General features: G+C 33.2%; 1 protein-coding gene across 1 annotated transcript in view; it reads right to left on the reverse strand.

Moving 5' to 3' along the window:
• Positions 1 to 5,484: 5,484 nt before the first annotated feature.
• LOC106063955 (chitotriosidase-1-like) overlaps positions 5,485 to 14,828 on the reverse strand; it is a 34,187-nt gene continuing 24,843 nt past the window's right edge. The window contains exons 7-10 of the mRNA XM_056007227.1: positions 12,713 to 12,859; positions 10,432 to 10,581; positions 8,492 to 8,616; positions 5,485 to 5,719 (exon numbers count right to left, since the gene is read on the reverse strand). Of these exons, the coding sequence (XP_055863202.1) occupies positions 5,716 to 5,719; positions 8,492 to 8,616; positions 10,432 to 10,581; positions 12,713 to 12,859 (426 nt within the window). The 3' untranslated portion in view covers positions 5,485 to 5,715. The remainder of the gene's footprint in view (positions 5,720 to 8,491; positions 8,617 to 10,431; positions 10,582 to 12,712; positions 12,860 to 14,828) is intronic.

Consider the following 14,828-nt stretch of genomic DNA (forward strand, 5'->3'; position numbering starts at 1 on the left):
CACTACTAATTTTCTGTTGTGCTTTTAGTTTATTTGAATTCATTTATATATATATACATTTGAATGAATGTTATTTGATGAAATAACATTCATGTCGTGAGAGGGGGTTTGTCAGGGGCAGGAATCTGTTATTTTTTTGTTGTTATTTTGGTATGCAAGAGTTATATCCCTTTGTTTATATATCTCTCAGGTATGAATGTGAATACTCTTGCATGTGATGTGAACTCAATAGTTTAGTCTTCCTTGATTGCGAGTTAGTGCGTTAGTTAGTTGGGTCTTGTTCCCAGCCCAGGAAAGTCGGACAGTTGTATCCTGAACTGGTGTTTGTGTACTTAAATGTTTTCTAAGAGTATTGCTGTTGCTATGTATTTTTTTTGTATGTTAAAGTTATTATTACTCTCCTGGATAGCTGGAGTTTCTTTGTGGAGTTTATTTAGTAGTAAATTATCGTTCTTAAATAGCCCCTAATGAGCCAAGAAAAGAACCGGACACCATCCATCCATCCTCTAAATATGTATGTATATTTGATCTAATCTAATCTCTTTCTGCACACACACACATATATATCAGTGTATAGTCAATTTTTTTTAATCCAACTGTCTGTTATTTAGCTAAGTGTTTATCTGGCATAAGATGGGTCCCAGGTTCAAATCCTGCTGAAGACTTGGGTTTTTAATTTGGACTCTTTAGGACGCCCAAGCCTTAATTAGGCGGTTGGTCGATGTGCTGGCCTTATGACAGCCTCTTTAACCGTGAGCCGCAGAAACAGATGTCCTTTACACCATCTGCTCCATAAATCGCAATGTCTGAAAGGGGAAACTTTGAGTTTCCTAGACCAAAATGGCATAGACATATATTCTAGTACAAATTTTGTATTACCAGTATAACCAATATAAAGTACTAGTCGACCAACAAAATATACGAAAAAGTCATGGATATCTCCGGAAATTATTAAAATCTTTTAAAAACTAAAAAATTTTTTTAAAAAATCCTGAAATATATAGACAAAAAATTGTCATTTTAGGATGTCATTCAAAATGGTAAACGCCAATCCTACTCGCGATTAAAAAAAAACGGCATTAAGCAATACCCGTAATTGTTGAATCTGGTGAAAGAAACTAATGAAGAATTACTTGAGGTCAACAATTCTCGAAGATACAATGAAATATTTGGTAATTCCTGCTATTGAGCGTGATCTATGTAGGAAACATAATTTTTATGATATACCGTATGGCATAGGTACACACAAGGCTCGTAAAGTAATTCTGTAGGTAGTAAATAATGATTACAAATGCAAAGACGAATTTATTTTCTAATACTTATTCTTAATTTTCACTTATTATCCGTATCCCTACCCAAAACTTGGCCCCCGCCAAATCCGTTTTGCATAGAGCCCCACAACGGATGAGTCCGGCCCTTCTATTTAATGACGGGTGAATTTAGAGTAGATTACTTGTTCTGCCCTCCCTCTTTTTTTCGCCGCTAAAGTTACGTGGGGTAACTCTAGTCCGACTTGCAGAATTTAAAGAGTGATCGTTCCATGACTTCTTTGTCACAATGATCACGTCCGGCGCTGCTACTTATTGATGGGTGAATACTACTTGTTCTCCCACTTTGTTTTCGCCGCTAAAGTTACGTGGGGTAACTCTAGTCCAACATATATAAAAGAGGGATCTTTCCTTTACTTTTTTTTGTCCAAACTGTTAAGCTATGAAGAGAATTATATATATATGTATAGTCAACCTAAGGCGTAAGACACGCCGCTATTTTGCAGGGCCGGCAATAGGCCACTGTAACCTATGCGACCGCAGTGCGCCCCACACTTTCATAGGACCCGCGCTAATTTATTGTGTAAATTATTAAATTAAACCATTTTATAACCGCGACCGCATGATTTACCAGGAGGTCCTGGAAATCTCATGAAATTGCAAAATACACGAAAAAGTGCTGAAAATCTCCGGAAATTATTAAAATCATTTGAAAACTCAAAAAAATTTCCTGAAATATAGACAGAATTGTCATTATTGGGTGCCATTCAATATGGAAAACACCAATCCTAAGCGCGATAAAAAAAAAAAACGGCATTATTCCGTAATTTTGGAATCTGGTGAAAGAAGCTTCTCGCACCTCAAACAAATGAAGAATTACTTGAGGTCAAAAATACTCGTAAATAGATTGAAAAATTTGGTAATTCCTGCTATTGAGCGTGATCTATGCAGGAAATAGATTTTTTTATGATGTACTGTATGACTTTGCTACATGCAAGGCTAGTTAAGTAATTCTGTAGGTAGTAAAGAATGAATAAAATGCATAGACGAATGTACTTTCTAATATAAACTCTTAATTTTCACATATAATCAGTATCCCTTTTCAAACTGTGCCACGCGAATTCCGTTTAGCATAGGGCCCCACAATGGTTAAGTCCGGCCCTGCTATTTAGTGATGGGTGAATAGAGAGTAGATTACTTGTTCTCCTCCCTGTCTGTGTATCTAGAGTTGCGTCTTGTGTGAGGTTTCTCTTTTGTGCACCATAATGGTTTGTGCGCTCTAGTTCCTAAGGTCGCACTTTGTTGATGTCATTGCTTCTTTGCCTGTGTTGTGGTTGTGCTGATGGCGGATCTTTTCATGGAGTTGTCTTTTGGTGTTTTCTGTCCCCAGTATTGAGTAAGTTAGTTTATGTTACTTTATTCTTCGTGGGGTAGCTCTAAATTCGTTGGTCATATGAACCTGTGAATGGCTATCTCAAGGAATGCGTTTCTTTTTTAGGGACGCAGGCTTAGGACTCTGTAAGCGTCAAGCTTGCTCGGTGGGATGCGTAACTTGGCTACCACCTTAATCATTGGATTGTGGCCATTATGTGGCCAATTCGAGCGGTGCATTGTTTATAAGGTGTGTTTTAACTCATTTTAATAATATGGCTTGTGTTTGCTTTGAAATACTATTGATATTTATTCAAAATTTATGTCTTGAATCTAATATTCATTCATTAATTAAATGGTTGAACATACACTCTTGTTGTTAATTAATGTAAGTTAACTTACGTTTTCATAAGTGTTCATGTTGAACTATCGTTGTTCAGTTGAATGACATGTATTCAATGTTCAGTAAGCCATAGTACTAAAGGCCATTGCTATTTGATTTGGTTTATACTGTCGAGGTGGGAAACCAGGGAGTCAAGGAACTTATGTCAACGAGCTGGAAGCCGACCCGACACTCCCCCACTCCCTGGTTTCCCACCTCGACAGTATAAACCAAATCAAATAGCAATGGCCTTTAGTACTATGGCTTACTGAACATTGAATACATGTCATTCAACTGAACAACGATAGTTCAACATGAACACTAATGAAAACGTAAGTTAACTTACATTAATTAACAACAAGAGTGTATTTTCGAATGACTATATCTAAAAGCGTGGTCAAGAGGCCAAGTGCACTTGAACTTGGCTTGGCTTGGCTACCTAGAAGGTGGCTCGAGGTTCGACACCCGACTCGGGCAGAGCTGTGTTTACTGAGCGCCTAAAGGCAGCACGGAAAACCAACTCCTAGATACCCCCCCCCAATGGTCCACAAATGAGATTGGACCAAAGGCGCTCTGAGCATGCTATAAGCATGAAAGTAGCGCTATATAAAATTATAATATATAATATATATACAAGTAAAAATTTGGGCTGTTGTATATTTAATCTTACTTTTCTTTCACAACAAAAATTAAATATATGTATTTTAGTTTTAAAAAATGTTTATTTTTTTTACTTTTGTGGAAGTTAAAGCCCTTGTTAGACGCACTGTCGTAAATCCGGAGCTGTATTGACTTATTCCGAGCATGCTAGAAGCGTACACTTCTTAATCACCACATTTTTGCAATTACATTTCAGCCAAATGTGAAAAAAAGTTAGAACCAAAAAAATTTTTTGACCCTTTGAAATTTTGTATATATTTTAATATCTTTTGTGGTGTCCTCTTTTTTGTGAAGTCTCCGGGGCTGTATCCCCGCCTGCCATTCCTTCAGTCCGGCCCTGGTAGTAATCTTCCAGTTATTAGCTTTAATGCTAATAGTTTTTTTAGATGTAAATTATTTACGATGCATTATAAATGTATTTTATTGAGTTTTCAGAGCTGCTTCTATACTAATAGTTTTATACCTGTAGGTATGTTATGCCCTTTAGTGTATTGGTAAAATCCATTGATATAGATTACTTGCCATATACTGAATGTACATCTATAGTATCTTGACCTAAGGGGCTTTATTATTATGATTTTGAGGTTGATATTTGTCCTTGTAATGTTCTTTTCCTTTTATTGTTTTTATTGTTGTTACTTTGCACGGGTCGTTGGTTGGAGATTTAATGTTAGCCTCAATTTATATATGCTTAATGTTAATGTTTTTTTTTAATGATAGAGCCAACCTTATTGGAAATAATAGCTTATGGTGTTGCCGTATACTTAATTATGTTTTTAATTTGTGGTGTCGTGTATAAGGTACATCGTTAAAAATTATTCTTCCTATTTTTTAAATCCAAAAGACTATTTAAGTTTCTAGGAAAAATCAATGTAAATTTGTGTTTCTTCTTTGTAACGATTGTAAACTAACTTTTCACTACCATACAAACTTAATCTTCTTTTAAAGTTTATTTAGTTCAAAGTCTAATAGTAATAAACAGACAAATAAGTTGTTTGATCTAGATCTAGAAGTTAAATAAGTTTCATAGTGTATTTAAATCAGTGGGTGACAATATATGTAAGTCTCTTTGTTAAAATTTAGGAGTTTAAAACAAAAAAATTATTCATTAACATTATTTCAGTTAATTAAATAATTAATAATGCTAATAATCAATCTTTAGGCATACTTAACTGGTTGGATATGAAAATTAAATTGATTCCCCCAAACTGCTCATTTACAATTTTTTTATATGTTTATATATTAATTTGTTTTTGTTGTTTTAAACAGTATTACCTATGTTAAAAGTGGCATTATTCCGTCTGAATCAATCTATACTTATGTGGATAAGCCTATGTGGCGCTCCATTTGAGGTTCTGTCGTTATATAAACATGTGGTGAAGACCAGAATTTCGTCCTTTTGAAGATTGAACCTGGTAATTTTTGTATTATATTGTTGTAAAGTTTTAATATTATCCTATCCGCATTACTTAATTTTTGTAATAGCGTTTTCTTTTTATCTGTGGTAGTATTCTACCAGCAATTGACTCTCATACTGCCATGTTGTGAGTATGCTAAATGTTACGTATCATATCTGGATTTTACTGAGGCTTAAGAGTTTCTGCTTTACTAAACTAATTAATATAAATTTGTTTTTAGAGTATTTTTGTATTTTGCTTGTTATAGTTTTTGTTTTACCTTAAGTATTATGCATTTGTGTATTACTTTACATTTGTTTAATTAGAATTAATTGACATGTCGATAGCTAATATATTGTTACTGTATAGTTACTAGCATATAGCCTGAAAGAATAATATCAATTGGTCAATATTTGTATTTTATCTGAAGCCAACATTTGATTGACCGATATTAGAAATAGTGTGAAAAGTTTGTCGATGAAAACACATGGTGAACTAAAAATATTGGTAGAAATAAATGCGAAAACAATTTATAATTTTGAAGTTCAATTTCTTATAGCTTTGAATCAGGTTCGCCTTTTTAGAATTTTTATTCCATCAACATTTTGTAGCGAATTTCTAGCAAATCAACAGTATTTTACCTAGAGACATTTAAAAAGAAACAACATTAGTAAGATGAAATTACTCTTTTGGGGCTCAATAAAAATGTTGGCTTTCTAAAAATGTAAAAAGGAATTGGAACTTTTTGTTTTTCAATGGCGAACGACATGTAAATATTTCTGAAACAAAAAAAAAACTATTTACGTATTTTTTTTTAACCGATAAATTGAATTTACTTTTGCAATCCTAAAACCAAAATGCTACAAATAAAAGAGATTAAGTCTTAGTAGTTGTATTTGTCATGATCATATACATTTTCTTTCACATGTCATTTATTGATAAAATTAACATTTTACAATGACTATAGAATGCTTAGAGAAAGAGAGCGAGCGAGAACAAAGAAGAAAAAGAAAGAGAGAAAGATGGAAAGCGAGAGAAAAAGAGAGAGAGAGCTAATGCGTGAGCAGGAGGAAGAGAAATAAAGAGACAAATAGACTTCTAAAAAAATAAAGAGACACATAGACTTCAAAAAAAATAAAAAGACAAATAGACTTCAAAAAAATAAAGAGACAAATAGACTTCAAAAAAATAAAGAGACACATAGACTTAAAAAAATAAAGAGACAAATAGACTTCAAAAAAATAAAGAGACAAATAGACTTCAAAAAAATAAAGAGACACATAGACTTCAAAAAAATAAAGAGACACATAGACTTAAAAAAAAAAAAACAGACAAATAGACTTCAAAAAATAAAGAGACAAATAGACTTCAAAAAAATAAAGAGACAAATAGACTTCAAAAAATAAAGAGACAAATAGACTTCAAAAAAATAAAGAGACACATAGCCTTCAAAAAAAATAAAGAGACAAAAAGATTTTAAAAAATAGAGAGACAAAAAGACTTTAAAAAAATAGAGACAAATAGACTTCAAAAAATAAAAAGACAAAAAGACTTTAAAAAAAGAGAGAGACACATAGACTTCAAAAAAAAATAAATAAAGATACAAATAGACTAAAAAAAAAAAAGAGACAAATAAACTTCAAAAAATAGAGAGACAAATAGACTTCAAAAAATAAAGAGACAAATAGACTTCAAAAAATAAAGAGACAAATAGACTTCAAAAAATAAAGAGACAAATAGACTTCAAAAAAATAAAGAGACACATAGACTTCAAAAAAAATAAAGAGACAAAAAGACTTCAAAAAATTAAGAGAAACATAGACTTCAAAATAATTAAGAGACAAATAGACTTCAAATAATAAAGAGACAAATAATTTAAAAAAAAAGAGACAAATAGACTTCAAAAAATAAAGAGACAAATAGATTTAAAAAAAAAAGAGACAAATAGACTTCAAAAAAAAATAAAGAGACAAAAAGATTTAAAAAAATAGAGAGACAAAAAGACTTTAAAAAAAATAGAGACAAATAGACTTCAAAAAATAAAAAGACAAAAAGACTTTAAAAAAAGAGAGAGACACATAGACTTCAAAAAAAAAATAAATAAAGATACAAATAGACTAAAAAAAAAAAAGAGACAAATAAACTTCAAAAAATAGAGAGACAAATAGACTTAAAAAAAATTAAAGAGACAAATAGACTTCAAAAAATAAAGAGACAAATAAACTTCAAAAAATAGAGAGACAAATAAACTTCAAAAAATAGAGAGACAAATAGACTTCAAAAAATAAAGAGACAAATAGACTTCAAAAAATAAAGAGACAAATAGACTTCAAAAAAATAAAGAGACACATAGACTTAAAAAAAAAACAACAGACAAATAGACTTCAAAAAAATAAAGAGACAAATAGACTTCAAAAAATAAAGAGACAAATAGACTTCAAAAAAATAAAGAGACACATAGCCTTCAAAAAAAATAAAGAGACAAAAAGATTTTAAAAAATAGAGAGACAAAAAGACTTTAAAAAAAATAGAGACAAATAGACTTCAAAAAATAAAAAGACAAAAAGACTTTAAAAAAAGAGAGAGACACATAGACTTCAAAAAAAAATAAATAAAGATACAAATAGACTAAAAAAAAAAAAGAGACAAATAAACTTCAAAAAATAGAGAGACAAATAGACTTCAAAAAATAAAGAGACAAATAGACTTCAAAAAATAAAGAGACAAATAGACTTCAAAAAATAAAGAGACAAATAGACTTCAAAAAAATAAAGAGACACATAGACTTCAAAAAAAATAAAGAGACAAAAAGACTTCAAAAAATTAAGAGAAACATAGACTTCAAAATAATTAAGAGACAAATAGACTTCAAATAATAAAGAGACAAATAATTTTAAAAAAAAGAGACCAATAGACTTTAAAAAATAAAGAGACAAATAGATTTAAAAAAAAAAGAGACAAATAGACTTCAAAAAAAATAAAGAGACAAAAAGATTTAAAAAAATAGAGAGACAAAAAGACTTTAAAAAAAATAGAGACAAATAGACTTCAAAAAATAAAAAGACAAAAAGACTTTAAAAAAAGAGAGAGACACATAGACTTCAAAAAAAAAAATAAATAAAGATACAAATAGACTAAAAAAAAAAAAGAGACAAATAAACTTCAAAAAATAGAGAGACAAATAGACTTAAAAAAAATTAAAGAGACAAATAGACTTCAAAAAATAAAGAGACAAATAAACTTCAAAAAATAGAGAGACAAATAAACTTCAAAAAATAGAGAGACAAATAGACTTCAAAAAATAAAGAGACAAATAGACTTCAAAAAATAAAGAGACAAATAGACTTCAAAAACAAAAAAAAAAACAACGATGCACTGCACATAAAGGAATAGATTACTAGCTTACACTTTACCAGCATTCACTGCGGATAGCACGTAAGATTGGATAGGGTCCACGTCTACAAGTTGCATTAAAATCATCGTTCCATATATCCCAAAGCATGATGCCCCCAAGACCTTTTTGCTTCACATAGTCAACCTATTGATTTAAACAATGCCGTAGTTTTAGTGGACTTATACAAACAGATTGTATCCATTGTAAATGTCTAGAGTTTTTTTTACATGGTGTCACGTGTGTGAATGACTTTATAAATGAAAAAAGATGAATGAAAAGTATAGTATCATAATGAGAAAGGAGCCAATGTGTTTGTATGTGTGTGTGTATTGATTGTTATTGTCTGTCAACAATGAGCCAACAGGACAGTGGGGATGTGCGGTCAGGAGTTTCATGCGTTCCCAGACTCCACGGGCTTTTTGGGACTTGTCCCAGCACTCAAACCACTTTTCCATTTCTGTTTTTGAATTATAGCTAGGGCATGATGAAAACGTACAGCCTGTTCAGTTGGTGGAATTTGCCCTCTCTGGTGGGCCAAGGAGTCTGCAATAGTGTCACCATTAGAATCCATTGTAACTCATTGTATGATTCACTGACATATATTCGCAACGCCAATAGCAATGCATCTAAATATTTCTCTTCAATGTCAGTGACACAATTCTGGATCAAGTGTTTGAAGTCATTCTGTTCTGTATGAGATTTATTCGACACTTCCTCTTCCATTTCCAACACTGTATCTTTGTGAAACATGTTTTTTTCTGCCTGTTTATCAAGTTTAAATACAGGAATAAAATTGTGATTTAAATTCCTAATCTAGTGAAATAAAACAAGCTCAACTTTTGCACTAACTTTAGCGTGTTTGAAAATACTGTCGCATATTTTTCCATTATTAGTAATACTTTTAAAATTGTAAAATATTTATGCAACACATTATAAACACGCAATAAAAGTTTTAAAAAAAATGATAATAAAATCTGCTTTAAAAAAATTAAAGCACTAATTTATTTTACACTTAATAAATATGATACGTTTCTAACCATTAAGTTAACATCATTAGATATTAGTTCTATACATACGGTTTTACGAGGGTGTCATGTGGACAGCATAACGAACAACCGCCTTTACTTTTCCCCAACTAATGTCAGGTACCCATTAGAGCTGGGTGGACTCAAAGGCGCCCAAAGATCTCGAAATTGAAAAACCCAGTCATCACCAGGATTCGAACCGGGACTCCCGGTTCAGATGCCAAGCGCTGTACGCGCTTTCACTTTACCTAGACCTACGACAAACAAAATATTATGTTTGGGGGTCGCCTCCTAATAAAAAATTGTATTAGGGGTCGCGGAGCTAAAAAGGTTGAGAGGTTGAGAACCGCTGTTTTAACAGGAACTTAAATAATATATTAAGGGGGACTCTTATTGGAAAAAAAGTAGCTACCCTTATTGTTTGTCCGTCTTGTCTTACAATGGCAAGAAGGAGTGATTGTAAAGCTTCCTAAAAATTGCCATACGGCTGATTATAAATGCTGGGCATTGCCCTTGCTCCTTTCCGAGGAAAGGCTTTAGTTCTATGTTACTGAGACTTATTCAACATGTCTTGGACCAATGACTCGGAGAAGAGCAAGACTTTTGAAGAAGCACAACATGAGAAGGCTTATTTTCATACAGCTAAATACACCTTTCTGTTTTTGTATAAATCAAAAAAAAATTGCTTCAATTGATTAACTCTTTTTTTCATTGATTCAGAATTGTGCTTGACTGAGAAATTGTGCTTTAGCTCATAGTATTCTTACCGGCCTATCGTCCTCGAAGATAATAGGTTTTGGTGCCAGTGACCTTTTCCTGTCAATGATGACAGCTCCGCCGGACAAAATGTCAGTCACATGAAATCAATGAGTTTTATTTGTTCAGTTTTAGATAAATTTAAAGCAAATGTGCGCTGTATATTTACGATAGTTACCTTTGCTTTAAGACTGACATCATCTTCATAGTAATATATAAAATCTCCGTAAAATGGCATAGGATGATTTTCAAGTACTCTTCCAGTTACATAAGGACCGCCGTCACTAAGTCTTTGTACTTGAATTCCCTTAGCTAAGAATGGACAGAACTAGAAAAGAAAAAATGTAAATAGATGATTATTCATGTTATAAAATAAAAAAAAAAAGAATATAAAAACGTTAGTTTCACAAAAATCACAACCATTCCAGCAAAAACAAAACTAACGGAAAAACATAGCAAGACCCAGTCCATTCTCTGTTACCTCGACTTTTACTTTCTCTTCACATTTGTATTGCCTCGTGCGTTAGTTATGTAAATCCACAGTTCCATTCCTAATCTTTGTAATACTGACTTTTGGGAGGTACTATGAACAACACCCTTTATTTAGTTGAAGTATTTCTTATTGAGCTTGACTTAGATAAATATGTGACCACATTAAGCATGACATGAGCTGTCTGTGGGTCAAATCCTAAGTATTATTATCCTACCAATTACGGCCATCACGAGGCAGTGATTTTTCAAACATGTGAGTTAGTCGCAGAGTTAGTCACAGAGTCACAGCATTGCAGAGAAGGGTACGCTGCGGCCTCCACGAAAAGTCATTTACGTTGTTGAACATTTTTTAAAGGCAAATAAATATAACTTTCCTAACTTATGTTATCATGCGACGCCGGGAAAAGCTTCCTTTGTCATGCGCCTTTTGAGTTGTGTGTAATTAAAATCAAAATTAAAAGTAATGAAAACATTAAAAACGCGCACGATAAAAGAAAGCTCTTGTCTTCCAAACCGGAAATGCTAATAAAAACTGAAAATGTTAATTTCTGGCTCTTTTGGTGCCTCTGAGTCCACCGAGCTCTAATGGGTACCGGACATCAGTTGGGAGAAATTAAAGGCGGTTGTTTGTTGTGCTGGCATCATAAAACCCTCGTTAACAGTGGGCCACAGAAACAGATGAACTTTGCATCTTCAGCCCCATAGGTCACAAGGTGTTATAGGGGAAACTACTTTTTTAAAAATACGAAACTAATTTAATTTTAAGGCCGTTAGACCTTGAGGTTTCTAACAACATCATGGCCAGCGCGCAAAAAAAAAAAAGTCTTGAAATATCGAAGCAGGACGTTTTGGCGACGCCGTTTTGGCGCGAAGGTCGTTTTGGCCAATTAGGAAATTCTTAATTTATTGACGTAATGAACAAAGCATTTTAATTTATTTAAGCAAGCTATGATGATGAACTTTATCAAATTTCTTCTTTAAGCAATCTAGATGGAATACCATCAGGTCCAAAAGATTTGTATGATTCATGATAATATAACAGCATTGTCCATAATGCATCAACTTGTTTCAAGGTCTTGAATGAGCAAGTGCATAGTGCATTGCCTAATTTCTATGTAGGGCGTATTTTTGCAGTTCAGTTGCAGCCCATGTCGATCCGTAGACTTAACAAGAACCAGATATTTTTGGCACCTTTTCTCTGACTCTGCCATTTGCCACAGAATGAAGAAATAGTGTGGATGTCTGCTTGGAGTGCTGCCTGTATTTGTTCAACTCGCTATTATAAACAGCATAGTGTAGTTTTAGTGACCGTAGTGAGCATGGCTTATCATTCATAAGGTCATGAAAACATTGCACCATATGGCGCAGCCCTATCGCAGGCTATTTTGCTTTTTTTTAGGCCTGCTTAGAGACTGCAGGAATGTGGTTCATATGCTTATCTCTGACAAGAATGCCTAAACCCAATCTGTAGGCTCGGACTTGCTGAAAGAAGTGAAGAGTGAAGAGAAGAGACCGAGCCCCCGCAATGTGACAATAACTGGACAGCTGTGCGAACAATACTTGAGGCCTCTAAGTTAAGTAAAAGTCTCCAGACTTTCCAAGTGCTCCTCAGATTTAGTCTTGCACAGGGACCATTTTAATGTTCTGACTGCGCTTGACGGACCAATTAAATAACTTACCTAAGCAGTTTCTTTTACTCCATGATTTTCTCAAGGGTACATTTCTTAACGAGCGTTTTTAAAACGAGCAAATTTTAATTATAGTTATTTTTTTAAACACTATATAGTGTCTTTTAAAAGATGCATTTTAATAGATTTCTTGTTTTATGTTAAATATAAAATTTTAATAAAACATCGATATGAGGAATTTGTATGAGCGACAGAGCTTAGTTTCAATCTTAGCTGTAATTATTGTGGGAGGCTTCAGTCAGGTGTATCACACACATATACAAACAATTCTGTACTTACTTCTGAGAAACGTGTTGCGTACACATAAAGATATATTGAATCTGGAGAAGTAGAAGCTTGTTGGAAACACCTGCTAAGTGGAGAAACTGTAAATAGTAGTTTCTCTTTAGGGCATCCCCTTGAAATCGCTAAATTGGTCACGAAATTCTAAAAAAATTAAACAAACAAAAAAGATATTAGGCCCACTACTATTTACACTAATGACCTACCTAATTCAATGAGATTTTTAAAAAATTAAAGATTTATACTTGCTAGCTTAACGTTAAGTCTACAAATCTTTAGTGCAGCCTCGAGTGGTATGGCTTGCTAATTGCAAATTTAAAAAATGCGCATTCTTTTTTTTTCTTCTAAAAATTAAGACTATGAGAAAAACAGTGTACAAAAAAAAAATAATAATTAATTCAATATTTTAAGACCATTCCTAATTCCTTGCATAAACACATCGTTATAATGTCCCTCACCTCTAAGATCTTTGATTTCTTGACCAGACATAACTTTCTCTATTTTGACGTGACCATGTTTTTTTATAATAAAAATACTTATTTATTTTTATGAAAAGTACACAAGAATCTGAGTTAATAATAATAGTACTTTATTCGATATGAGGTACATAGTGTACAATCCTATTTCTAGTATATTTAGTATTTGGATACTTGCTCAATTTCAAGGATTTTTTTCTAACTCACTTTGTTTGTTTGTTTTTTTAGTAAAATAATTAAAATTTATTTTTTAAATCCAATACGATGAGGTACTTTTTAGAAAACTAGCATCTTGAATACGTCATAGGTTTTCTGCCTTAACGAAATCAAAATTTAAAATTGTCTATATTAATTAGACAAAATGCACCACTTTTTGTGACAAACGATTAGAGAATTATTCAAATGCGAGACATAGCTGAGACCGAAGTAGGACGTTTTGGCGCCGCCGTTTTGGCGCGAAATACATTATGTACATTTATTGTATTATTTCTTTAAAAGGAATTCTGCATATCTATGTTTTGCATGAGTGTTTGTGTTAAGACATATATTCACGTACAGTTTGTGTCTGCTATTTTTAGTATTTAAGTTTGTTATTTAATTATTGTTAAATCTCTAATATTACACAACTCCAGGCCACTGGCGGATCCAGGGGGGGGGGGGCGTTAGGGGCGATCGCCTCCCCCACTCGGCCGACTCCCCCCCCCCCCCGGAGTGGGGAAGCGGGCGAATTTTATTATAGAATTTACACAATTTGTATACGAATTTATTACTTATGTTAAAAATAAATACTAATTATTTATATTTCAACCTATTTTTAGATTATTTCGCCCCCCCTCTAGTATGTTGGCCGATTGGTGGGGTCGGGAGGGGGCGATGGTATCAATCCCCCCCCCCATACACTTTCGAGTGAGGAAGGCGGTCCAATTTTTTTGTAGAAATCAAAGCTTGCTAATAGAATCAATGTAATATCTATATAGTGTAGACTTGTTATTGATTTTTTAACCGATCTTTATATTATGTCGTTCCCTGTTTGCCGATTGGTGGTGGGCGGGGGGGAGGGGCGAATACCTCTACTGCCCTTCCCACCTAAACCCTTTGAGTGGGGGGGGGGTCCGTTTTTATGGAGAAATCATAGTTTGTGAACAAAATTAGTTGAATTAATATATACATTTTATATTATGTCGCTCCCTTTCTGGTATTTTGGCCGATTCGGTGGGGTAAGGAGGGGGCGATTGCATGTACTGCCCTCCCCACTATAGCCCCCTGAGTGCTGGGGGGGCGGTCCTATTTTTGTGGAGAATCATAGTTTGTGAACAAAATTAGTTGAATTAATATATACATTTTATATTATGTCGCTCCCTTTCTGGTATTTTGGCCGATTCGGTGGGGTGGTGGGGGGGGCAATTGCATGTACTGCCATCCCCACTCTAGCCCTCTGAATGCTGGGGGGGGGCCGGTCCTATTTTTGTGGAGAATCATAGTTTGTGAACAAAATTAGTTGAATATCTATATAATATAAACTACGTATTGATATGTGACCCATTGTATATTATGTCATACCACACTCTAATCTCAAATAGTATCATTAGTAAATTTAAATGAAAAAGGGTTGTACCAGGAGGGAGGGGCGATACATG

This window comes from Biomphalaria glabrata, chromosome 12 (assembly GCF_947242115.1).
Source record: "Biomphalaria glabrata chromosome 12, xgBioGlab47.1, whole genome shotgun sequence".
In the NCBI taxonomy this organism is placed as follows: domain Eukaryota; kingdom Metazoa; phylum Mollusca; class Gastropoda; family Planorbidae; genus Biomphalaria; species Biomphalaria glabrata.